Source organism: Jaculus jaculus, chromosome 16 (genome assembly GCF_020740685.1).
Source record: "Jaculus jaculus isolate mJacJac1 chromosome 16, mJacJac1.mat.Y.cur, whole genome shotgun sequence".
Lineage (NCBI taxonomy): Eukaryota > Metazoa > Chordata > Mammalia > Rodentia > Dipodidae > Jaculus > Jaculus jaculus.
The window spans coordinates 47,459,109-47,486,882 of NC_059117.1; the positions used below are offsets into that span (position 1 = coordinate 47,459,109).

General features: G+C 44.5%; 1 protein-coding gene across 10 annotated transcripts in view; it reads left to right on the top strand.

Moving 5' to 3' along the window:
• Cacna1d (calcium voltage-gated channel subunit alpha1 D) overlaps positions 1-27,774 on the top strand; it is a 341,201-nt gene that overhangs the window by 216,572 nt on the left and 96,855 nt on the right. For all 10 annotated transcript variants that reach the window (XM_004652738.2, XM_004652740.2, XM_045135618.1 and 7 more), the window contains one exon: positions 22,205-22,374. In XM_004652738.2, coding sequence (XP_004652795.1) covers positions 22,205-22,374 — 170 coding nt within the window. The remainder of the gene's footprint in view (positions 1-22,204; positions 22,375-27,774) is intronic.

Here is a 27,774-nt window from a genome sequence, read left to right on the forward strand (position 1 = left end):
AGCCATCTCTCCAGCCCGAGAATTTTTTTAATCAGTGGAGAGGTCTGGCATTTCTGAATTGTAGTCGTTAATCATGCCAGCTTAGAGTCCAGTTACCATGACTCAAGTCTTTGCTTTGCCTTTTATCCCTTGTGAGACTTGGGCTAAATCCTTACCTCACTGAGCCTACCTTCCTCATCTGTGCATTTATAAATTGAGCCAGTGATGGTACCAATGTTGTGGAGTCCAGAGGAAGCTTTGAGGAGCTGAAGAATATAGAGTCTTTAGTGGTGACCATTTGAAAGGGTCCAGTAAGGGTGTTCATGGAATTGGGAGCAAAACCATGATCTAATCACTTAGCCTTTATAAGCCAATTAATAATGATTGGCTAAGACAAGTCCACATTTGTGAGAAATCAAAGTTATATAATACTTTAAATTTTTTATTATGTAAATGTGTAGTGACATAAGCCAGTGGTTTTTTTTTTAATTTAATTTATTAGTTTTCTTTTCAGTAAATACAGGCAGTTTGGTACCATTATTTAGGCTCATCTGTGATCTACCCCCTCCCATTAGACCCTCCTTGTTAATGAAAATGGGTCGAGCATTGTGGAGTTAGCCCCCAGTTATTGGTATGATAAATGTCTCTGCAAATCATGACCCAACATGTGACTCTGACATTCTTTCCGCCCCCTCTTCCGCAAAATTTCCCTGAGCCATGTTGGGTTCATTTTTGGTCTGCTTCAGTGCTGAGGTGTTGGGGGCCTCTGAGGCTCTGGTTCTCTGATTTGGTAGGAGTTGATTTTTCTCTGCGTTGGTCTCCTTCCCATTTGTGCTGGTATCCAGTTCACAGGAAAACATCACCCTTGCTTATTTTGCCAGTTGTCCTTAGTTTCAGTTGGGCCCCTTTTGAGGTATGTTGGGGCAGCTCTCTCCTTAGGATCTGCATCTATCTGGAAAAGAGAAGCAGATTCTCCAACGGAGAGTAAGTTAGCACCCGGAAAATTGAGATAACACTTACTTTTTTGATAGACAGTATGATAGGTGTAGGCCCTCTTATACCCCGTGATTGATGGTAGCTTGATATTGTAGAGTGGGCTTGTGTTTGGGTATGGTTCTGACTTGTTTCCCAGCTCCAGCTATGGGTCTAGTACCACTGAGTGGATCAGTTAGCCAAATCAAGAGCAATTGATTCCTCACTATTGCTGTGTACCACTATTGCACTTGTGTGGGCATCACATCCGGTTATTTGTTGCTAATTAGGTTAAACAATGTGTTGCTTGGACAGATCTTGGTCATTTCCCCCAGTTGCCTATGTAGCACCTTCTGGCACCAGACACGCTGACTGTCTGGGGACTGACTCTCTCCTGGCTTCCAGCCATGTCATTCCATTTTACGTGTCAGCTGCATATGGAGTCTTCAGCAATAGGGTCTTACCACTGGCCTTTGGTGGGTCATCAGGTACTCTGACAGAAGTCTGTCATTGTTTTGGGAAACCTTGTAGGTTTCTCTGATCAAAAGCTCATTGTGGATGGTAGGCCCAAGCTGGAAGTGGGGTTTACAGGTCAGTGTCCACTAAGAAATTGAGGAAAAACATAACTAATATACAAGAGTAAGAGAGGAGAGAGATAGAGGGGAGAGGGGGAGAGGGAGGGAGGGAAGATGTAGGAGATTTAGGTCAGTCTTGATCCTACCCTCTCCAGTGTCTTGTGGTTCAGGTGTTTCCTGTAAGGGTCTAGTGAAGGTTCAGCCATTTGGTCTGTCTTTTAGGAAGTAGAATTTTATGGTACCATTGCCGTTTGGGTCCGGATTACTGTTTTCCACCCTTCAATTCCCTCCCCGCCCTCCCATCCATCTTATTGTCTAGTCCATGAGGTGCTTGCTAAGCCAGTGGTTTTTAAAGTATATTACTACTTAAACCACCTCCTGGGCCTGTTTGAATAGGCTAAAGCCATTTATAATTGGTTTATGAATTCAAGGATTTTGCCAACATCTTATAAAATATTTAAAATATTATTTTCTGAAGCAGATCCTGTCTATTGTCAGGCAATAAATGTTCTTTGTAAACTTCCTTTTAGAACATAAAACTAAATGTGAACCCAATCTACATCTGTAAATTCAAAATCATGCAGCTATATTAATTTGTATTTGTGTGTGTGTTCTAGTGATTACTAGAGCCCTGTGTTAGTTACTTATTCCATTGATGAGACAAAATATCTGACAAAAGTAACTTAAGGAAGGATAAGCTTGTTTTTGGTCATGGTGCAAGAGGGTACTGCCCATCATGGCTGGGAAAGCATAGTAGCAAGGTCTGAGGCAGTTGGTCACGTTGTGTCTGCCGTCAGGAAGTAGACAGGTGAATGCGGTGTTCAACCTGCTGTCTTCTTTTGATTCAGTCTGGGACCCACGACCATGGGACATTACCACTCACATTCAGGGTGGGTCTCCCTTGCCCTGGAAACACCCTCACACACAACCTCAGAGGAATGTCTTTGAGGGAATTTCCAGTCCAGTCAGTTGATAATGGTAACAAACTGTCACAAGTTCTGTTCACCTTAACTTGAGGTATTTTCAAGGAAACTGGATATGATGGAACAATACAGAAAAGCAAGAGTATAATTTCCAAAACCTTCTAGATACATAAAACATGAAGGACCTAGACAAGGATTCAGATATGTCTGGTTTGGGGAAGTTTGGCTTTCATAGTAAGACTAATGGTGTGAGTAAGTGGGGAGGGAAGGAGGTTGTGGCCTGTAGAGGTGTAGACTATGTTGTATTGAAACTTTGTAGCACCGTAAGTTGGACCTGGTACATTTGTATTCATGCCATTGTCAGCCAGGCAATCTCTGATTTCTTCTTGAATATTGTCTCTGGAGCAAAACATACCAGTATGAGACGCTTGTATTACTTGTGGTTATTTTCAAAATGAAGTCACATTCTTTGGAAATAGACATTCTTACATATTTTTCATGAGAAAGACTGAATCAATCCCTTGTTCAATCCCACTACCAACACCTACTAATAGAGAATTAACAGTAGAATTTCCACATCTGTACACACCTCTGACACACCTGTATCTTAGACCAGCCACATTACTGGTGAATTTGAAAGGGGTAGTGCTAAAGTATTGGATGGCAAGGCTATTCACCATCTTGCAGAAAAGAAATGTATTCTGTAATGAGAACTCTGTGTCTTAACCAACAGAGAATTTCTGGCAAGTTAGACCATTAGAAATCTAGTCTACAACAAGTAGAGGGTTATGCTTACTTTTTTCCTGTGTTTATTTATAGTGATCAGGTTTCTAGAATGCCAATGAACACCTATAGTGATCACTTGAAGCAAAGTATGTTCCCATAGTTCACTTTTGTTTAACTAGGTTATCTATGTGTCCATCTAGCTGGCCAGCAAGTGATGTTGTGAGCAGTGCTTATGCTGAGGATACTAGGAAGAGCCAGAGTCCTAGCACCCTCACGTGGCTTGGCTTTGGTAGAGTAAGAAATTAAGCCTCCATCTGGCTTTAAATGTAGGAATACTATATTTTTCTTTTCTAACAACAACAAAAGCTAAATATTCCTATCTACTTTTGAATACTAAGCTTTCTTGTTGCAGCTAAAAGGGGTAGTTGACAGTGGGATCCTAGTACCTGGATACCATGTTCCTAGAAGCACATAGGGTGATAGTCACACCTGACATTCACAAGTAAGTGTAACCCCTCTATTGCTGACTCTCAGATGCTGTTTCCATAGAAATGGCTGTGGATCCATGTAAGCAAGGTAAGAGAAAGTTTTTTCTGATCCTTGTTCCCATCAAGCTGATGTCTGTTTCCCTGGCAACAGCAGTGGACAGCAGCCAGGCTCTAGGAAGAGATTCAGTAGAGCGCTCTCACTTGTCAGCTGCATCTGTCATCTGCTCCTGGACACACTCTCTTTGGTAACATGTAGCAAAGACCTCTGAGACCTGGGAGGCACTACTGGACATGTGCCACCCTGGGCATCCATTGTGCCAGGTGAGCTGTGTAGGAAGCAGGTTGTCAGCAGTTTTCCCTCAGTGCTTGCTCTGGCTTGATGCTATACGTCTTAGGAAAAGGGAAAATGTTGTTAAGGGCAATGGTATGGGAGAATAGACGGTTGAATCTGTTGATCTCAAGTTCTAGGGGGAATAAAATTCATTACTGTGCTTTCATGCACAAACCCAGCTCTTCACAAAGCTGGTGATATCTTAATAGTTGAAATTAAAGCCATAACTTTCCTGTGTTCCCTATTCTGTTGGTCACATTAACAATTGCCATTACTTCCACAATGAAAAGGATCTTTATGAGTTTAATAATTTGATTTCTAGTGAGAAACATATTGGTGACTGTGTAAGATGCTCCTGTCAACTTTACACCTTTTTTTTTTTTAACATTTTATACCTTTTTATTCTGTGCAGTATTTTATAGGCTGGCAAAATTGCTTTCAGGGATCAATTACTGGCATTGTAGGGTAGCTTGGTATATACAGTGGTAGTATGTCTACCGCATATGAAATTCTACTTTATTCAGTAGCTGTTCTCTTCTGGATTTTCATTTTGTTTCAGCAAACATGTGCATCCAAGACACAAGTTTCCTCCTACCCACATGAGACAGCATTCATAGGTCCCACAACACAGGGGGGAGTGTGTTTGCCTGCTGTATGAGATAGTGTATATGAGAGAAGTACAGAATGAATTGCTAGTTTTAAACCCTTGAAGATACCATTTCCTGAAGATACTGTCTCTGAAAACAAACAAAGCTGTGCAATTCAGAACTGTCTTTGGGAAGCAGATGAACTACTGTATAGTGTTGGGAGAATGTAGACTGGGCATCTTAAAGAATAGTGGAAAACTGTGCCCTGTCTCTGGAGGGCTTTTCTGAATGACTTGAGTCTTCAGCTCTCTGGAGCAGGGTAATTGAGCTTGGCTTGTAGGGAGCACTGGAGGGCTGCCCCTTTATACTTCTATGCCACCTGGTTAAGTCCAGTATAACAGATGAGTAAGAAGCAGAAACTCCTATTACATGCTCTCTCTCATATTTCTTAGAAAGAATGACTTACTATTTATTTGATGAATACTTTTTGGGTGCCTACAAAGTAGAAGATGTATTTACTAAGGGCTTCACTAGCCATTGGGGTTACAACAAAATGTTTTGTCTTAGCTGGCTGTGGTGGTACACACCTGTAATCCCACCATCCAGTAGGCTGAGGCAGGAGGATTGTGAGTTTGAGGAGGCAAACTAGGCTACATAGTGGGACCCTGTTTTTTTTTTTTTTTTAAGAGTTTTTAGCCAGGCGTAGTGGTGCACACCTTTAATCCCAGCACTCAAGAGGCAGAAGTAGGAGGATCACCTTGAGTTCAAGGCTACTCTGAGACTACACAGTGAATCTCAGGTAAGTCTGGGCTAGAGCAAGACACTACCTTGAAAAATAAAAATTAAAAAAAAAAAGATAGGACAAGTTGGTCAATAGTCAGAGACATGCATAAGTAGGTGATAATGAAATTAGGTAGATGTGAATAATGGAATCCTGGTGATATGTGTATGAGTATGCATTGTTCCCTTATGAGTTTTTTGTTTGTTTTTGGTTCTGGAGACAACAGGCTTTGTACTTGCTAGGCAAGCACTTTGTGACTGAGCTAAGTCTCCACCTGCTTTTATGAATGTTTGAATGTTTTCTTAGTGCAATGCTAGAAATGTTTTGTGTAAAAATCACCATGGCTACAGTGGTTTGTATGGACTGGATGGATACAGAAATGAATGTGGAAAGATCAATTTAAGGTGATTGTCATCCATGTCCAGACACAACATTAAATAGTACCAGGCCAGACTTTTCACCATAAACAACTATAAAGCAGAACAAAAGTATGAAGCAACTATTTTCAGAAAATGGGAACAGGCATAACGGGAGTGGGATCTGCAGCCCCATGATGTCCTGGCTATCTGCCTAGAGACACACTTTTGTGTCTTTTGTGCAAAGGGGAACAAAGCTCAGCAGAGAATGTCAGTCTATTTACTGAAGAGGCAAGTTCAGGGCTGCTAAAACAGCTGCAGATTTAGGGCAGAGTATTGGAGAGACATGCTCAGAGAAGGGCCTCTAGAAATCTGAATAGTGGTCCTTTGATGTCTTTGACCACGTGCAAAGCTAGCTATGTGCCAGGCCTGCAATGCTAGTATAGCTCTTGGAAAGCTGCAAACTACTGGATCTATTTTATGCTGTATTCTGCCCAGCTGCAGTGTATAGACTGTGAGGAACACAGAGCATTGAGGTGAGATTTCAAAAAAGCTGGGCCTTGAGAAGAAGCCACTTTAGCTCTGAGCTTAGACATAGGGAACTCTATCTTTGTCCTAAAAAGCCTAAAACAAGCTTTAAAAGGGTCAGGCCAATTGTCCAATAAATTAAACACTTGTCAAAACAAAAATCAATCCTCATCAAAGGAAGACAGCAAAACCCAGCTACTCATCAAATATTTCCTCTTATGATCAAAAATTGTAAGGGGAGAAAAGATGAAGAGATGTAATAAGATGTAAATGCAGCAAGTAGCCAAAGACTCGGAAAGCGTCACTTTGAACGTGCTCAAGGAATTGAGGGAAACATGGACATGATAAAAGAGCAGATAATAAGTCAACATTAGTCAAACTATATACTTAACATTGTTGCTTAGGACTTGTGTCTTGATAAAATATATTTTTAAAGATTATTTAAAAATATAAAGAAGAAGAGGTAGGGGGATCACCATGAGTTTGGGGCCACCCTGAGACTACATAGTGAATTCCAGGTCAGCCTGGACTAGAGTGAGACCCTACCTCGAAAAACCAAAATAAATAAATAAAATAAAATAAAATATAAAGAAGGGCTAGTAAGATGGATCAGCAATTAAAGGCACTTGCTTACAAAACCTGATAGCCTGGGTTCAATTCCCCAGAACCCACAGAAAGCCAGATGCAATGAGCCACATGCATCTGTGATCCCAACGTGTTTGTGACAGTGGGAGAATCTGAAGCTATGGGCCAGCTAGTCTAACACCCCTTTACAACCTCGCAGTTTATTGACAGCAGAAGTTACCCTGTTTCAAAGAAGGTGGAGCACAGACACCTCTGACCTCTGACACCATGACACTTGTGCCCCCTCCCACAGATAATAAAAATTTAAAATAAAACACTGTTAAAATAAAATTAAAAGGGCTAGAGAGATGGCTTAGCAGTTAACGCCTTTGCCTGCAAAGCCAAAGGATCCCGGTTTGGTTCTCCAGGACCCACATAAGACCAATACACAAGGGGGCACATGCGTCTGGAGTTTGTTTGCAGTGGCTGGAAGTCCTGGCATTCCCATTTTCTCTCTTTCTCCCTCTCTCAAGTAAATAAATAAATAAAAGATATTAAAAATAAATAAAATTAAGAGAGACATCTGTTCCTGGGGCACTTGAAACAACAGCAAAACCCCAAACAGGCAATCTATGACAAAGATTTTAAGGTCACTGGAATTGGTTATTGAAAGACAGCAAGACATAGCTGTCTTTTTATTTGAATTTTTGAGAGGTTGAGAGAGAGCTTGGTCTTAAATATGAAGAAGACTGAGAAAAGAAGGAAGTAAGGAGGATTTGGGGTTCCCTTGGAAAGGTTTAGGATTCAGGAGTGCTTACTGCTTGAGAGTAGCCTTCCCATAGGACACAGTCCCAGCTGAAGCAGGACAGGCTGAGTCAGTGGCATCAAGGTCATAGGCGTATGGGATGATGGTGCATGTGGAGACAGGAGAGTAAGGGTAAACAGCAGAGGTGTTTGTGACATTGTGTAGTAGGGAAGGTTCTCGGCTCCACAGTGACACTGTCTGTGCCAGGGTTTGGCCTCCCCCAGCTGAGGCTGCAGGTGTAGCCTTCCATCTTGATACAGCTTGGGTGGTGGTGATTTGGGTGCTGTGGTCTCTGTGTTGCCAAGCTGAGTCAAGTGCGTCTTTGTGACTGTAGATTGTGTTCTGACTGCTTGGGGCTCCTTTGTTGTGGTTGCTGGATTTTCCTATTGTAGCAAGGAGAGGATGGTGTCAGAGTTCAGGTGTCCTGACTCCATTCTTGGCACCATGCTTCCTAAGAAAGAGACTTGTGTCATCACACTTCATTTCTCCATGCCAAGGTTTTCTTGTTCTTAAAACCAGATAGCCCCATTTGCTGTGTGATTTTTCTCCCAGAGCTGTCCTGAAAACCAAGGAGAGAAACAGATGGGGAGGGGCTCTTGAGCCTTGCAAATCCTGTCCAAATATGACTGGCCCTGCTCCCTAGAGGCTCCTCCTGTGAGGAAGAGACACCTTTTGTTCACAGTCAAAACATTGACTTGCTAGCATTTCTCTGCACATCTTTCTCAGACCTAGAGAGTCCTTGGAACATTGGTCTCATTCCTTCAAGTCTGATTGTCACAAGACTTTGGTTTGAATTCAAGGATAAAGCATCAATCCTCTGTGAACCTCCTTATACCCTTAAAATTCCACTTTAAAATAAACTTTGGTTTAAATTGTCTGCTGGAACCTCAGAGCCTCCAAGCATTTGGGTCCTTTCAGCCTTTGAGTCTTGGAGACTCCAGCTGTATTGGAAGAATGCTAATTCTGTGGGTGGTGGCACCTCCCCCTGATCAGAGGGGTACTTTTCCTGGAGGGCTCCAATCCTGACTCACTGGCTGCTATTTGTGAACAGAAACATGTCAGGGAACTTCAGATGAACCCTCCCTCCTTCGACTGTGTTTTAGCTTCAGATTTGAGTCTAGGAATATGGTGCAGGTTTGGCAGATCATAGAAGGCTCTTCTGAGGAAGCAGGCTCCAAAGGGGTGGTGAAGAGTGGGCAGAGTTTATAACGATGGTAAGGAGAGGAAGACACTTTTCAGTACTTTGCTTCTCAAAAGTTGAGGAAAGCAAGAGCTTCATGCCTGTTAGAGCTAATGTGTGTGAATAATAAGGCTTCCTGGGCACTCCAAGCTGGCCAGCCAGTAATGGGGCAGAAGAGAAAATGTGTGGTTGGGTATGACCTATCAAGGGAACAGAGTCTGTCCTTTGAACTGTGGGTTCTGTCCAAGTGTTTGAGAGTTGAAAGCTGTACCTGGAATGGATAGTCAAAGAGGGTTAAGGTGACTTCTGGGAAAGGAGGCAGTGCTGCAGTCGTGGGTAGGGGGCAGAGGTGGAGCTGCAAAGGAAGGTGCACACCTGGGAGGCAGCTGTGGCTTGTATGATGAGGGAGAGAGATCTATGGGTTTCAGTGGTCACATCTGGGCCAGAACCATGTGATAAAATTTGTCTCTGTTATGTATAACCATTCTTAATATAGCACTTAGATCATAACCAGCCACTGGGTTGGGCGCTTCATTTATTTCATTTCCTTCAATCTTACCCATTACTGTGGAGCAGAAAGAGTTCTTTGATTCTGGTTTACAGATGAGGAAATCAAGGCTCTGGGAGGCTTCTCAATTACCTAAAAGCTGCACAGCTAGTGAGAGGTGAAGGTAATAATTAAATGGAGACCTGTGACTCTCCAGAGCCCAAGCTGTTTTCCCATTGGTTGGAAACTCTGTGTCTGGTGAAGGGAACTCCTGTGGGATTCTGACTACCTAGATGGTTCAGCTGGTCCTGAGTGGCTCCATTCTTCATGCTTGATCAGGTTTCTTCTCTTCCTGAGTTGGAGCTTCCAAAGCAGAGTGAAAAGTGAGGCTTCAGAGAATGTAATTTCGTTTTTCATAAATATACTTGTGAACAAGTGTTTGAGGCTCATATGATATTTTTAGGGTCTGTTTACAGGAAGGTGGGTCTCTGGGAGTCCCCTGAGCCTTCCCCAGCAATATGATGCCCTTGCCTTTCTTTTATTATTGTTATTTCTATTCTTAATTAATTTTTGACAATTTTATACATGTATATAATATGTTTTGATTACATTCACCACCCCTATTACCTTCTTTTGTGCCCCTTCCACTTATGCAGAACCACTTTTTCTTCCTAACTAATCCCCCATTCTGTATTTGTGTGTGTGTGTGTGTGTGTGTGTGTGTGTGTGTGTGTGTGTGTTTTCCACTGAGTTTAGTTAGGGTTCCTTACATGAACATAGGTGCAAGGTTATTTACCATTAACAACCTCTGAAGAAGAATGTCTCCACTCCCCCAGCATCAGCTATGCCTTTCCATGTGGAACTCCTTCCTTGTGAAAGAGGGAGCCTGTCCTCTCAGTGCAGCTTAACTGGTAGTTTCCATTTTACATGGCCATCGGGGAGAATTTGGCTGAAATTTCTAATCATTGCTTTGAGAATATCATGACAGATGGACTCAATTCCAGCTCTCTCCTTGGGTCCTTATTGTTCATCTGCAATTAGATGACCCCAGCAGCCCTCTGGACAGCTTATTCAGCCATCAGTCCATGGTCAGTAAGGCAGTCTTACTGGGCCCTTCACATAACATACTCATTTGTTCATAAGAAGGACCTACCTGGGGTTATTGGTACTTTTATTAAACATGTCTATTTTTTCATGGTCTGTTACCTTCCCAAGTCAGATTTTAGGTAGACATTTATTATATTTTTCTCTAAAAACTGGAATCTGACAAGTCTAGTGAGGTATATTTCCAAAGTGACTTAAGTAGCAGTATTTGGAGCATTCCATGACCATTATGTGATGATACCAGTTGGGCTTATCTTGGCTGAATGACCTATTTTGTTCAGGGAGAACCATGTCAGACTGGGAGCTCATGTTTTAAGGAGAGTGCTAAAAGCACCTATTCAAACATGCCATTAAAAGATTAAAATGAAAAGTCTGTAACTTTTAGCATGCAACCTGCACAGATTCTCATCAGTGGGAGAAAATTTTTTTGCTAGAATTGGGATGTCTTAGGTTGCTATGGAAACTAACCCTTCAAAGAGAGAAGCTCTTCTACTTTCAAAGATGGAGATATAGTAAAAAAAATAAAATAAAGTAAAATAGAAAAGAGTACATATTTCATTTAAGATGCCTGAGATACTTTATATATATATTATTCTTTTGCAGGATTCCTGCTGTAAATTAAAAAAAAAAAAACAACAACACTGTAGGATATAGTTTCCAGTGACAGGAAGTGATGTGGGCATGTATGGCCAAATCACCCACTGCAGAGACCCAAGTACCCACATTTGCCATCTGGTCATAACAACATAAAGTTGATATTTATAAAGATACCTACAGGGTTAGGAGATGGCTCAGCGGGTAAGAACACTTGCTGTGCAGGCATGAGGATCAGAGTTTGAGCTCCAGAACTCATGTTAAAAGTTGGGCATGGCTGTGCACATCTGTACCACCAGTTTTGAGGGGGATGAAGTAGGAGGATCTCTGGGGTTTGCTAGTAAGGACATTAACTGAAAAATATGAGCTTCAAGTTTATTAAGAGACTGTCTAAGGGAAATAGGGGAAAGCAATAGAGAAGGATTCCTGACACCTTCCTCTGGCTTTGCATGTGTATGCACAAGGTGTACACGTCTGCACACAAACATCCATACACCACATGTACTACACACACCCCAAAAGTCTATGCATTCATCTGATTCTTATCAGGACCCATGCTAAGGATCTGTATGCAAAGATAAGATACTTATTGCCCAGCCATGAAATAAATTCTGCAAATGTAGAAGTTGGGTGCAGGGGATTCTCAGGATGTCACAGACATGTCCTCAGAACTGTCCCAGCCCACAGCACAGTATTCGAAGAGGTGTGAGGTGGGGAACAACAGCCACAGAGACCTGGAAGCAAGAAGAATGTCATGGTTTGGAGGAATGAGAGATCTTTCCAATGAGTGGAATGGATTTTATGGAAGGAAATGTCAGAAAGGAGGCAGAGGGCAGTCAGGGCCGGTCAGCTGACGCATGCCCTCCCTCCGTGAGCACGCCTGCGAGAGTGGTCTGAGGGTGAACAAACGCTACTTAAGTCGTGAAGTCAGGAGAGACCTACTCTGAAAATGGTTCATCTTCCCAAGAGTTGAAAACTCTTTTTTATTTTAAACATTTTCACATACTTTTCTGTCATTGAAAGCATGAAGGACCTGAAAAGAGATCATTCTGAGACAATCTCATATAAAATACCACACTAGAATTCTAGCAAAGAGTTGGAAGCCCTTTTCAAAAGGACTCACCATGGAATTTGTCTCAGTCATGAGTTCCCCAAGGACAGCCACGGATGACCATGACAGTGATACACTTTGTGGACTACAGATGTGATTGCTAGACCTTTTCTGCTACATAGTTATGGCATCAGCAAGAGCCTCCATTTCCTCCAGTCCCTCTGGCCTCTTCTTGGCAGCCAGTGCCTCACAGTGGCCACTGAAGAATTCTGCTTTCTACACCTCCTCTGACATAGTCAGCACAGGAGTTGATTTCAGGGGAGAATGCAAGGTCCTAAGCCCCACCCCCATCCTGGCCTACTTACCCATACACAAACCACCTTTTGGCAAATACTGACTTTTCATGGCAGAGGAGAAAACTGGACAAAGACAGTGGTTTGAATAACTTTGGACTGAACCAGTGCCACTGATCAATTTCTTTTACAATGAAATATCTCACATTTCTGCTGATTTTTTAAAAGAAATTTTGTCTTATGTTTGTTTATTTATTTGAAAGTGACAGACAGAGAAAGAGAGAGAGAGAGAGAGAGAGAGAGAGAGAGAGAGAGAGAGAGAGAATGGGCACGCCAGGGCCTCCAGCCACTGCAGACGAACACCAGACGCATGTGCCCCCTTGTGCATTTGGCTAACATGGGTCCTGGGGAATCGAGCCCCAAACCGGGATCCTTAGGCTTCACAGGCAAGCGCTTAACCACTAAGCCATCTCTCCAGCCCTTTCTGCTGATTTTTACAAAAGTTTCCTTGACCAAAAACTTAACCTTTTTTCTCTCCAACAAATTAGTTTATTAAAAATATAAGAATATTGGATGTACTTCCTCTCCCTTCTTCCCCAGCTTCCTGCTCCCTCCCCATCTTCCTTCCTTTGATCTTTGTTTTGTTTTGTTTTGAGGTAGAGTCTCCTCTAACCCAGGCTGACCTGGAATTCACTATGTAGTCTCAGGCTGGCCTCAGTCGCACAGCAGTCTTCCTACCTCTGTCTCTTGTGCGCTGGGATTGAAGGCGTGTGCCACTGTGCCCAGCTCTCTTTGTTTTGAGACAAGGTTTCTTGTGGCCCAGGCCAGGAGTCAGCTATGTCGCTGATGCTGGTCTTGAACTCCTGACCCTCCTGACATCTAAGTGCTTGGACTTCAGGAGCAGCACCTTACCCAGATATACTACCTGTTCATTGTCTCTTTTTCTTTGTATCTATGTGTAGGGCATAGTTTAGGTCTACAGACGGTTGGCTTCCCCTGGGGGGGAAAAAAAAATTACAACAAACAGCATCCTTCAACTTCTGCCTATTCTTTCTTTTATAAATCTTTGGTGTATGGTGAGTTTCTGAGTCCTCTGTTTACTACAAATTGGAGTCATGGTGTTTCTGTAGGCCTTGCTTGTTTTAGGGCTAACTAGTGGGTATATATTTTCTTGCATTTCATTTATGAAAGTCTAGCAAAAAACAAAATAGCACTGAAAATCAAGGACAAACCCTGTATCTAAGTTAAGGTGATTCCCAGTGGCCCGTTTATTTTAGGGGCCATTTGAGAAAAATGTGTGCATTCCTTTGTATTGCAGTCGCATTTGACCTGCTCCTGCACTGTATGTGGTGGCCCATCGCAGGCTGAGTGCCCTCCCTCAGTACTGTCAGCTGATCACGAGTTCTAGCACTCACTGTGCCAGAATCCATAAATCCTCGGAATGCCAGGATTTGGAAGCCTCTCTGTAGAGTATGAACTATATGCCCAGGCCCAGAGGCTCCTCTGGGACTCCTGGGCGGGAGAAGGAGACCCTGAAGAGTAGTGAAAGACAAGAGTGGGGAGGTGAGCTGGAAGGGTGCTGTTGCCTTTATTCCCCAGTTGGGGCTTTGAAAGAAAACCAGAGTATGTGGGAAGTGGAGCAGTGTTTTGTGCCCCGTGGCTTCCCCTCTGGTCCAGCGAATATCCACTGAGCATCTCCTCCTGAGCCAGGAGTTGATGAGGCCCACAGGTCTATGAAAAGGATGCTTGCTTTGAAGCCTGCTTGGTGACCCAGGCACACTGTGGACAGGACATATGATGCAGGCCAGTCACATTACTTGCTGAGACTCAGTTTTGGCCTTTGTAAGATGAACATGAATATCCTTGTCCTGTCTCATGCTGAAGGTGGGATGGTGAATATAAAGATGCTGTGAAAACTCTAAATAAAAATGCAAACAAATGAGAGGCATGTTTCTGTTGTTCTTTGGGAGGCCAGCACGGCACAGGCTTCGGCTCTCCCATAGAAACCTAAGCCACTGCCCTATCGGTGCAGGCTCTCTGTCTGCTCAGATTTCTGTTAAGTTCATTTTCTCCATCTAAAAGTCTACACAGGGACTATGTAGGTATGGGAGTGGGTATACTATTGTCAGAGCCTTCCCCCCAGCCATTTCTTCTGAACTCACTTAGCCCTTTGGCTTTTTGAATGTGGATAGCCCAGACTTCTTGTCTGCCAGGTCAGGGAAGGAGGCAGACTATTGCCCTGAGAACAGAGTGAAAGAAAGAAAAACCAAATCACAACAGGGCAGGCTTCCTGTTTTCTCTTATTGGCCACAGAGGAATCTGGGGAGATGAGAGCTGTTGTGCTGGATACTTTATTGGGGTGCTAGACAGTGTAGGCAAAAGGGGTGCCCATGGGCCTGGAGAAAACAGACCTTTAAAAGGTCTTAGAACATCTATCACGATGGAGCCCTACCAGGCACTGGTCTGTCTCAAACATAGGCCCCATACTGCTTCCTAAGGAAGCCCATTTCCTCTTGGGTAACCTGCACTATTAGCAGTGTTTTTGTACATTTTGCTGAGATCTCTTGTTCTCCCACGGCAACTTCTCAGAGTGAATCCAGCCTACCCTGCTGGCTTTCCTGAGCACTAGGCTTTGTGTATCTGTGTGGCAGGGCTTCTTCTGGCCCCCAGACAGAAGCTGAGAAGACAACATTTGTGTTCCAGACCTAGGGGTTAGCATGAAAGAAGCAGAGGTGACAATGACCTTAGGGTGGGGATGATTGGGTTAGCAATGACAGGCCCCATCAGTGCTTTGCTAAATTGTAAGAAAATTGGAAAACTGAATGAAAATTGTTTTCTTCTCACGTTTTGTTGATACTAAGTCTATCCCATCACCAGTGTTTACAGAATGCCTTTTGGCGTCTCCACCACCATTCTCTCCTTAGATTTCCTGTGTCACGCATGATGCCTGTAAAACCAAGCTGACAGTGATACTCTCCTGTCAGTTTTCTGCAGTTCCCATTGCTGACAAGGATGCAGCCCAGAGCCAGGGGAAGTGGTAATCCCAACCATCACAAGTTTAAGGCCAGCCTGGGCTATATCGTAAGAAATACCCTTTTTCAATGTCCTACCCTCTCCAAACAGGAAGCATTCTTTGTTCTCCATTCAAGACCCTTCCTAGACTTCCTCCAACTTTTTTTGTTCCTCATGGTTCTGGGAATTGAACCCATCACCTGTGTATTCCAGGGAGGTGCTCTACCACTGAGAACCCTTCCCAGCCCACTAACCTGTTTTGGTTTCATCCCTCCATGCATTACCCTTTCCTCCTGTGTGCCCGTGTTGAAGTGCTTAGAACTTAGGAGGGGAAACCTAGCAGCTATAGGTAGGCCTGTGTGTTGTCCAGCCTTGCTGTGCCATGGTGTCCTCACAGTGAGTATGTAACTCGCTCATCCCTCACAATAGGCACTCATCAGTGACAGTAGTGAAGTTTCTAAGCTGGGCTGTTAAGAAGGCAGTTTTGAGAAGTCTGTCTGTGGGAGGAGGCACCAGTGTATATGGAACTTGCTATTCAAGGACAGAGTACTTTGCAGAACCTGTTTGGAGGTGGTAGTAAGGAATTGTTCACTAAAAATGTGGGTCTTGAGCTGGAATGCAGGATGAGAGAAGAAGGCTGCTGTAGTATGTGGGATTCTGCAGAAGTTGAGGAACAAGTGACCATTTCTGGCTGGGCCGGAGGGCCTTCCGCCTGATTCTTGAGGCTTGTGGTGAGGAGCACAGGACTACTGAGAAGAAACTAGGTATGTAGTAGTCTCCTGCAGAGAGGGAGGTATGCCCTGATCAAACTGCAATAGTTTTGCTGGGTGAGGTGTGGGCAACCTGCATGGTGGAGGACTCGTGGCGGTTGTCCCATTGGGAGGCTCCTTACAGAATGATGGCTCCTTAAAGAAGACATTAAATGGAATGCATTTCTACCCACCCAGTCATAGAAAATCCACCACATGTGGTCTCTACTGATAAGGGGAATGGCAGGCTGCCAATAGAAGCTGCTCAGGAGGCTCATCTGGGCTCAGAGACATGATCCCAACAATCATGGCCTTTCTGCCTTAAAGGGATGTATTTTAGCCTCTTAAGAAGCAGTATCTATTTGGTTGTGAGTGATGCCACTCAGTCTTCTTACATGCTTATTTGAAGTGAGCCGTGTGTGGGATACATACCTGGAAAAAAAATCTAAGAAATAGACAACATTGGATCTCTGAATATTTGAGACAAGGTCTGGCCTGGACTGTTCTTGAACTCATGACAATCTTTCATTCTCAGCTCCTATCCCACATTGAGTGCTGGGATTATAGACATGTGTTACCACACTTGGTCTTCTGAATTTTTTTTTTTTCCTTTTTGGTTTTTTGAGGTAGGGTCTCACTCTAGCTCAGGCTGACCTGGAATTCATTCTGTATTCTCAGGGTGGCCTCGAACTCACAGTGATCCTCCTACCTCTGTCTCCCGAGTGCTGGGATTAAAGGCGTGCACCACCACGCCCAGCCTGAATTCTTTTAATAAGGAATGTAATGAGAAACTTACATGTGGTAACCAGTACTAGAGAGCCTTTGTCTCTAGCTCATTTAAAAATTTTATTTTACTTGAGAGAGAGAGAAGGGGCAAGCCAGCACTTTCAGCCACTGCAGATGAGCTCCAGACACAGGCACCACCTTGTGCATCTGGCTTACGTGGGTCCTGGGGAATCAGACCTGGGTCCTTTGGCTTTGCAGGCAAGTGTCTTAACCGCTAAGCCATCTCTCCTGCCCTCTAGCTCTTTTTAATAGATCTAAGTTGGACACATGTATTTCTACACACACACATGTGCACATGCATTGATACATGTATTGGCTGCATCTTTTAAAAATCAGACATTGGGGGCTAAGGAGATGGCTTAGCAAGGAAAAGAATTCACCACATAAACATAAGGGCTGGAGAGGGTTTGATATTCCCTTAGTTCCATCCCCAGAACTCATGTGAACAGGTGGGCATGGCCACACATGCCTGTAATCCCAGTTGCATGGAGAACAGAGACCAGAGAATCGCTGGGGCTTGCTAGCTAGCCAGTCAGACTGAAATATCGCAAATCTACATTCAATAACAGACTCCATGTCAAGGAAATGGGTAGATGAGAGATTGGCCTCCATGTGTACATGCATGCTGCACACACATGTGCATACAGCACATATATCACACCATACTATTCACATACGTGTGCAAAACAATCAGACTTTGGACATTATAGAACAAGATATTTAGAAACCCTGAGTACAAGCAGAACCACCCATTTCAGTCCATCCCCCAGTGGGCTCTTTCTAGCTTACCCATTCTTCTCTCTCTTTCTACACTGAGAACTTCCAACATCTACACACTTGCTCATTTGGTAAATCTTGCCACACAACTAAAATAGTTTCAGAATTCTCTCATCTACAACCAGAAACAAAACAAAACAAATACCGCCCCCCCCCCCCCCCCCCCCGCCAAAACAAACCCCAGCAAACAAACTTAAGAGAACTCAATGTATTCCCACAGGTTCTTGCTCCAGTCCTGCCCAAGGCTGATGGCAGGCAGCACAGTGATGTGTTCCAGAACTACTTACATTTCCTTTGTCTTTCTCCTTCAGAATGGTTATGGTATTCATTTAGAAAATACAGCTAGATTAATTTGTCCCAATCCTCTTTTAAGGGTATTTTCCTTCCATTCCATCCTTGATTATTTTATTTATTTGGTTTTCCAAGGTAGGGTCTCACTCTGGCCCAGGCTGACCTGGAATTCACTATGTAGTCTCAGGGTGGCCTCAAACTCACAGTGATCCTCCTTCCTCTGCCTCCCGAGTGATGGGATTAAAGGTGTGTGCTACATGCTCAGCTTGATTTAATTTTTATGTCTTTAATGTAAAGAACTTTTAGTTCCGAAAGTCAGACCATAAAGAAGGCATAACATTCCATCCTCTGTTTCTTCTGTCCTGTTCATCCCCATGCTCATTTTCTCTCTTTCAAATACATTGTTTCATTTTCTCTTGTGGTCTGGGGATTTGCTTTTCATTGGGGCACACCCCAGCTGCTCCAGATACACTGGGGAGAAATACATGTTCTTCTCCTCTCCTTTCCTCCATTGCAAAAGACAATACACTGTGTTAGCATTACACGTTTTCTTTTGGTCATGCACAACACAAAATTCTGGACCCCAATAAGTAGCTCTGAACATGTAACAATTTTTGGATTTTTTTTCTAGTCACTGCCAAAGTCTGATAGTTTATACCAATAGCTTTGTTAAATAAGCTTTTCAATAGTGGCTATTATTTAATCTCCAAGTAACAAGCTTCTTAGAAGATGACAAAATCCAATGCACACCTTTAATCCCAGCACTCAGGAGGCAGGGGTAGGAGGATTGTTGTGAGTTTGAGTTTTTTCATCATCTGAAGTTGATACCAAATGCTGCAGACATGAGGTGAGGTTCTCTGAAACAGTAGGTCATGGTGACGGGAGGGTTGTTTTTGACTTCAGATGGAGGCGCAGGGTTAGCATGAGTATGGTGGCTTGTCCCAGTGACTGTAAGCCCACACATCCTTCCAGGCTTCCCCTTCTTGTGGGACTGAGGCAGCTCTGGCCCATTCTGAGTTGTTCTCGGTTTTCTCCGTTTGGTAATCGAGACAACTCTCTAGTCACTTTTTAAATCTCTCTTTTAGGTTTATACAACAACTAAATATTGGATGTTTACAATTCACTTCTTATAGTAGTTTATGGTTTTTCGGGTTTCCTTCTTCTGACTATTTTACTTAGCCTTGTGAAACAGTAGAGGAGGTATCGGTGTGTCTATTTTACAGGTGCAAGATGCTTGAGAAAGAAAGCTCAAAGTTAGGACAAGAACCCAGGTTGTCAAACTCAGAATTCCAAGTGGTTCAGGAGACCCAAGGGCCTGGGCTTACCATAAAGACATTTCTTTGTCCCCTCCCCCTACCTCATCCTGTAGCCAACAGGAGACTATACGATTTTGTCCAAATCAGTGAATGTTAGCTGCTCATTAGGTATTAGGCTTTCCAAGCCATCTAAAATGAGGTCAGAGGGTCTATATAAATAGTTTTTAAATAGTGATTATTATTTAAATAAGTGCACCATTAAGTAGATGTTGACATAGTTTTTATACTTAAGAATTTTAGTCATAGCAGGGTCTTTCTTATGCCTGCTTAGCTATGTTCCAACAGGTAAGAATGGGCAACAATGTCAGAGAGGTTTTATAGCTCAAATTTAAAACAGTACATGAAATATTACATTAAAGTAAAATTTCTTTCTGTGAAGTTCTTAAACTGCACAGGGTAACTATTTTACTATCTTTTGTCTTTTAAAAGAACTCAGATCAGATAAGAATCCAAATTAAAAACACTGTTAGAATGTAATCACCTACAATGAGTGCCAAACCCCAAATCCAAATATGGAGAAGAACTACATTGGGATACTTTTTGGCAAATAATAGCATTGAAGGCTCATTTGTTCTTTACAGTATATTTAAGAAAAGAGATTATTGGGGCTGGGGGGATGACTCCATGGATAAGAGCACTTGCTGCATAAGCATGAGGCCCTGAGCTTGATCTCCAACACTAACACTCATATTTCAAAAGCTGAGGAGCTAGGGAGATAAGTGGATAAGACACTTGTTTACAAAGCTTAATGACCTGGGTTTGATTCCCTAGTACCCATATAAAACCACATGTACAAAGAGGCACATGCATCTGGAATTCATTTGCAGTGGTTGGAAGCCCTGGCATGCCCATTCTCCCCCCCCCCCACCTCTCTCTCTCTCTCTCTCTCTCTCACTCACTCTCAGCTTGCAAATAAATAAATTAAAATGGGGGGGTTTGTTTTGTTTTTCAAGGTAGTGTCTCACTGTATCCCAGGCTGACCTGGAATTCAATATGAAGCCTCAGGGTGGCCTTGTACCCTCAGTGATCCTCCTACCTCTGCCTCCCCAGTGCTGGGATTAAAGGCGTGTGCCACCACGCCCAGCTTAAAAATAGTTTTTTAAAAAATAAATCTGGGGGGCTGGAGAGATGGCTTAGTGGTTAAGTGCTTGCTTGTGAAGCCTAAGGAGCCCGGTTCGAGGCTCGATTCCCCAGGACCCATGTTAGCCAGATGCACAAGGGGACGCATGCGTCTGGAGTTTGTTTGCAGTGGCTGGAACCCTGGCGTGCCCATTCTCTCTCTCTCTATCTGCCTCTATCTCTCTGTCTATCACTATCAAATAAAGAAAGAAAAAAATTAAAGAAAAAACAAACCTGGGCATAGCTATGCATGCCTGTAACCTCAGCACTGAGAGGACAGAGAGAGGAGGGTCTCTGGGGCTTGCTGGTCAGCCAGCCTAAATGAAAAACAGTGAGCTTCAGAGCCAGTGTGGGACTCCAGCTTGAAGATAAATGTAGACAAGTGACAGAGGGGGAGCAGTTTGGTGAACTTGACCCAGGGCTGAGCTGTGTACTTTTTGTACCTTGAGGAGGTTGTGCAAGCAGCAAGACGTTGCTCTCTAAGCCCTTTATCTTTTGAAACTGGAAGGTGGTGTCACCAGAGAAAGGAGTGCTCTGGAGCCGGAGCGCATTGTGTGTGTCCCGCCCCTCCCATCAGTGTGCTTCTCCGTGCCCTTCCCAGAGGGTGGAGTGGAGATGGAGTAAACCTACCAGGGCCAAGGATGGGTTTAGATACGGGGAGTAGTACCCTTCCTCACTGTGAGCACAGACTGCTACCTTGGCTTATATCTCAGTTCGATACCTAAAGTTTGGGTGCCACCAGGTATTCATGTGTCTCTTCAGCTCTTTGAGGGCCTGGAGTAGAAGGAGCAGCATGAGGAGAGAGACAGAAGCTAGCTTGATGAAAGCAGGTCTTTCCTGTTGACCAGTTAGGAAGGTCATGAAAGGAAGCCATGCTGGCCTTGAATTGGATGGCAGGCAGATGGGAAAGCTTAAGCCATGTCCATCTTGGAGTGTGCAGAAGCCTGTCTCTGCCTCGACATGTGACATGGCCTGCCTTACTAACAGTTTTAGTGGTCTGTCCTCAATCTATAATCCATTGATCTTGGCTCCTATAAGAGTTCATGGCTAGAAATGCAGACAGTTCTTTGTATGTAAAAATTGGGAGGATTGTACACCCAACTCTCGGACTTGCCGGAGCAAGTGTAGGGTTTTATGTTATGTGTTTAGATAGACATTTTATAGACATGGGAGGCAGAGTAAACAGTGAACAACTGGGGACAGTTGCACATCTGCCAAGGCCCTTTCAGGGCAGATGTTTCCATAAATGGGCAACCAATTGCACAGCCTCTTTACCTGCTGCATGGAAGATTGGAAGGGATCATGTGAGATGCAACGGTTAAGACAAACTCTGGTGTTTCTCCAGTGTTCAAGTTGCTGTCTGGGAAGAAAGCTGGACTGTGAGGTGGGTTTGCTGGGGACTTGTGCACTATTCTGGGTACTCTTTTTTGGCCCACTTGGGTCCCTTTCTTTAATGTGGGAGGCCAAGTATAAGAGGAAGCTCTGGAGAAGGAGAGGCGTCCTGACTTTGAGGCCCCTGGTGGGGAGTGTCAGCGGCTAGCTGTGACAGCTCATGGTGTTTCTAGCAATTGCTGTCATTGTGGAGGAAGCACATTTTTAAATAAGCAATGCATGCGTGTTGTTGTGGTCTCTGCATCTCCGTCGCCCATGGTGCTGCTTAGGGAGACACTGTCTCTGTCCTGTGCACGTGTGTAACTCTGTTGCTATACTCATGTGACTACTCAGAGCTACATGTCCTGCTCCAAGATCACTGTGCAGCAGGACAGATGGCTCATGAAGTAGGTCCACAAGGATGTTCTGACAGGTATTTGCTCTCTTTGCCTCCCTCAGAGAATTCTCAAAGGAAAGAGAGAAGGCTAAAGCACGTGGAGATTTCCAGAAGCTCCGGGAGAAGCAGCAGCTGGAAGAGGATCTTAAGGGCTACTTGGATTGGATCACCCAAGCAGAAGACATTGATCCTGAGAATGAGGAGGAGGGTGGAGAGGAAGGCAAAAGGAATAGTAGGTGTTGCCTTTCCTGCTCTTGCCCAGACAGACCTGGTGTGCACGTGAGATGCTGCAGGGTATATCCTGACCCTTTTGCCCTGAGCTCTGGGTGGGATGGCTTCTCACAGCTGCCCAGCCCCTTCTGTCTGTGCACACCACAGAGAGAACAAGTCAATCTATTCCCACTGTGGTTTTCCACCTAAGGTATGGGATGTAGGTTTGAATGCTAAAAGGTGACTTTGAAGGCTGGGGAGATGACTCAGTGCCTGCCGTGCAAGCCAAGGACTGGAGTTCAGATCTCCAGCATCTATGTACAATGTCAGTGGGCCAGCACATAAGACAGAGGGATAGGGGATTCTTGAGGTGAGCTGGTTACATGGACTAGCTGAATCAATGAGCTCTTGGCTTGAGCCTTGAGCAAGAAACTCTGCTGTAGTAAATGATGGAGAGAGTGATGAAGAAAGATACCTGATGTCAATTTCTCTGGCCTTTTCATGGACACAGATGTACATATGCCCACATGCATGAACACATACATGAAAAGAAAGGTGGCTTTGTGGTTGAGGAGGGTCAGTCAGTCACACTACAGGTCTTAGGAACTCAGTAACCCTGTTTCTGTGTGGGCTCAGGGTGGTGGGACACACCTCTGTCCAGCAGAGTGGGGAAGACGTGATTTCCCACACCCCAGTGAGTAGTGGACCTGTGTAAAAATTTAAAGCATAGGGTCCCTTCACCCTTGTGATACATGAAGTGGCCCCCATCTGTCCTGCACACCAAACCAAATGCTTTTGCCATCAGAGCCCCAGAAACAGCCGGCTCATTGCACTAGCAGGTAGTTAGGAGGCTGTGAATGAGATCGTAGTCATTGCTCTGTGGCCACTGGCCGGGTCCCCGCACTGTGACACTAGGCCCTCTGAAGTGCTTCTGCCACTAGAGTTAATTGCCCTTGTCGACGACTGTCCCTCTCTTACTGTATGCTTTACCCACAGGTGTGCCCTTGGTCATCCCAGTCCCGTGCATATCTTGGGTAAGGTAGACACTTCAGGCTAGCAGTATGTTTGACTATGATGCTTGTGATTCGTTTCAAAGCTGAGATAGATGTCACTGAGGACTACAAACATATGTCAAGGGCAAGTGTCTATTGAGAGGCCTAGGAAACTTAAGTTTGGTTCTACTATATAGAAGGAGTCAAATGTGTTCCTGCTGGTCACTGTTTGTTCCCTTCTGCTCACAAGTAAATGCAATACAAGGAGCCAGAGCTCTGGGTAGATGAGCAGTGAGTACCACAGGAGCTGAGAGGGGTCTAGGACAAAGGGGGGCATTTGGTCTGGCCTAGAAAGATGGGTGGATCAGAGGTTAGATAGTTGGTTGTCAGGGAAAAGCTCTGACCCAGGACTGGTATGGGGTAGTGCCCTTAGGGTAATAGCACTGAGGGTACGAAGGGCAGGGTGAGCTGTAGTGGGCAGGATAAGAGAGCTAGACTTGTGTCCCTTCTACAAGTAGGGCATGAGGAAGCTGGGGCTGACAAGATTTGGGTTTGAGGGAACTTGACTGGTATATCCTTAATATTTCTTTTTATTTTGCTCTCTGTGTGTGCACAGATGCATATGCCCCTTGTGCATGTGTGCAGAAGTCATTCCTTGAGGTAGAATCTCTCACTGAACCTGGAGCTATCTGTTGTATGGTTGCACTGGCTAACCAGTGAGTACCCAGCACTCCTCCTGTCTTTGCTCCCCTCAGCACTGGGGATTCAGGCAAACATGCCACATCTTTGTGAGTGCTGGAGATCAAGCTCAGGTCTTCATGCTTACACAAGTACTCTAACCCACTTCTACTTCTAACCATCTTCTAGCCCTGCCTTAATGATTCTTCTAGCTCAGATCTCTAGTCTGTGCTCTCATGGGGAGAGGGGATTTTATGTTACCATGGATTCTTGTGACTGACTGAATCTGGTCTGTGATGAAGGTCTGTGGAGTGTAGGCCTTGCCATCCCTCACCCCACCTTAGATCTTCACGGGAGCAGGATGAGGAAACTGCTCTCAAAGCACAGTGGGAACCTTTCTAAGCTGCTGGTATCTCTTGCATATGAGATCAGAGTTGACAAATTGAGCTGTATATTTAGTACTGTATCTGCCAGGTGATTGGATATTAGAAGAATGTGTACACGGTTCTTCTTAGATGACCTAACCAATCTTAACTGTTAAGGCCTCTGCAAGGCTTCCGAATCTAGTGTGACTGACAAGCTGTCTAGGTGCAGCACTGGCATTGAAGCTGCTTAGCCTTCATTTGCAGCCTGGGGCTTGAGCACTGATCTGTGGAAGCTCATCCACCTCCACAGGCCTTTGCTCTCCTAAGGCCTGCACACAACGTCTTGTGTGTAAGTGCAGAAAATACTATCCCCCTTCTGGGTGAGCACTTTGCTAGCTTAGATGTGGCCTGCAGGGAGCTGAGTGGGGGCCTCCTGCCTGTCATATCTTTCTTACTCCACCTCTAGACAGTGATCTAGCCTCTTGGGTTGCTAACGTCCATTGTGGTAGATTTGTTTTCGTGGTCTGTGCTTTGAGAAGTAAGCATTTCTCCCTGGACCTGATTTCTGATGGCCCTTGGGGGGAGGGTCATGTTTTATCTGAGGCTGACATCTCCTGTGTCTTGCCACTGCCTAACGATTCTGACCATGATATGGCTAAATCAATGATGCCTGTGCCTTTCAGAGGGGTTGCCATGGAGAAAAGATGGAGAAGGCAGCCTTGTAGTGCAGGACAGAGTACTAAAGCTGGCACCATGGTGAAAGACCCACAGCAAACCCAAAAGAGCATGGCAATGCTGGCTAGAGTGGGTGGGAGGGCAAAGAAAGCTGCATGGAAGAGGTAGCATTTGGCTGGGCTCTTGGGGTATGCTGTATCTACAGAAGGTGGGGTGGGAGGGGTTCAAGCTGAGGAAATGGCATGGAGAAGCTACAGGAAGCTACAAATATTCAAAGCTCTGAAATGCATTATATAGTAAGTAATATCGTCATGGAAAAAACAAATCCCCTATACAAGCTATAGATCTTCAAAATTAACTTTAGTCACTGGGGCTCCCGAGCCCATAAAGCTGCTCTGTATCTTTGGAACATCGGCATTATGGTTTCTGCTATGCACAGTGAAGTATGACTCAGTAGTGAATACCTTACTGTTCCATCCAGATCTCAGAGGTGTGCCCTTGTTCTTTAGCCAGGTGCTGGGGCTCCCTGAAGAGTCCAAGTCATCAGCTTGTTAGAGCCTTGACGATTAGGGTTTTAAATAAAGGCATAAATCTGAGTCTGCAGGAGCCATGACGAGTTTTAACTAACTTAAGAGAGCCCTAGATCTCCTCCTGGAAAGGAAGAGGTGAGCCCAGACCTACTAGAGAAACTGCATTGGTATGCTTTTCCTGAGGCCTCCCATGGCCACCGGCTACTTTCTTCTTGTCACAGCAAGAAAACCACAGGGAGAGCCAGACATGGTGGTGCACTCCTTCAATTCCAGCACTTGAGAGACAGGAGTAGGAGGATCACTGGAAGTTTGAGGCCAGCCTGGGGCTACAAAGTAAGTTCCAGGTCAGCCTGGGCTAGAGTGAGACCTTACCTTGAAAAAAATGAAAGAAAGAGGGCTGGAGAGATGGCTTAGCGGTTAAGCGCTTGCCTGTGAAGCCTAAGGACCCCGGTTCGAGGCTCGGTTCCCCAGGTCCCATGTTAGCCAGATGCACAAGGGGGCGCACGCGTCTGGAGTTCGTTTGCAGAAGCTGGAAGCCCTGGCGCGCCCATTCTCTCTCTCCCTCTATCTGTCTTTCTCTCTGTGTCTGTCGTTCTCAAATAAATAAATAAATAATTTAAAAAAAAATGAAAGAAAGAAAGAGAGGGATGCAGAAAGGGAGGGAAGGGAAGGAAGGAAGGAAAACCATGGGGGGAGAAGTTTTCAGCAAGGCCTCCATTGGTCCTGCTTGTTAAATAGTGGTGGCCTTCTCCCCTACACCTACCAGGCTTGAGCTTGTCCCTGTGTATGTGATTAGCAAGAGGAAGGGTGTTAGCATTATTCCTAGATGTGACAGACAACCCCCCCCCCCCCACCCAGCCCTGTCTGTTCCTCACAGCCCAGCCCTGGAACATCTCTGCTTCACTCCTGACTCTTGATGGTGCCCCTGCTGGCTTAGGCTGCTGATTGCCCTTCTCAGCTGGGTCCTGGATGTGACTTGGGAATTTCCTCTCTGATACTGAGGAATTAAGTGACAGTGCGGGAAGAAGACCTCCCAATCACCCAAACCCCAGCTGAGAGGGGACAGATTGAGGTTCATTCTGCAGGTGCAGCATAGCTCAAGGAAATTCTGGGGACTCCTATAACCATAGTTGTAGTAGTGCTTATTGTCATGGTGACTTCAGTAGAAGTTGGCCAAAGCAGAGTATTTCTGAAGATTCTGCCAGGCTTCTGATTCAGAGTATTTCTGAAGATTCTTCAGGCTTCACCTCCAGGTGAGAACTTTGTTTCAGCACCATTGCTGTGTGCTTTTGATCAGGAACTGTTGGGTACTTAACAGATGGCAAACAAACCTTTCAACTCAGGGGCTTCTGAATACAATATCACTGCTTTCTGGTTCCTGAGGTCTATTTGTGTCAGGCTTGCTATCAGGAAGAGATGTGGAGTACAGTACTTGGAGAAGCGCTCACATCATCTGCTCTCTGTGATCTACAAATGACACTGACTGTATCTGTGGTACCCAGCTCTGACTGTGTCCGAGGAGGTTGCTCCCTTCCTGATGCCACACTTCCCACTAGGAGGGTCTGGTTTTATTGTGGTGCTGGGTACAAGGGTGGCATTTTCTTAAGCTCTGTGAAGAGTCTCAGGTGGAGCTCTTGTTGGGAACCTCTGAGCCTCAAATTCTGCCAATTGCTGTGTCTCTCACTGGTGTAAGAATTTGCTGGATGGCAGGGCAGGGCAGGCCTCTAACCCATGTTATTTCGTTCAGGACCTCTTCTTTGTGCATTCTTGGACTACTTAAAATGTCACTTCTAGCTAGGGTCATACAATTAATTGAATGGAAAAAATTCCCTTATAAGTTAGTTCTTGAGCATTTAGGGAATTTTCAAGGATAATTTATTTAACTTTTTGCTGAGCCTCAAGTTTCTTTAAGAAACCCTGCCAAGTCTCACAGTGATTTTTTGGACATATGCAGCTGCCTCTGTGTTAACAATGGAGTTTTTCTAGGGCTATTAAAATCTGGAAGCCTAAAATTCTATTTTAATCTTGTCTCATTGTCAATGATTAGGTTTTTAAGAAAGGCATCAAAATAATGAAATCATTTTAAAGGGAGCTCATTCTAAAATTCTGACCAAAGTAATCAGGGCAGTGTGGGAACACTCAAAGATCAGCCATCCCTCTAAGTAGTAACATTTGATATTCC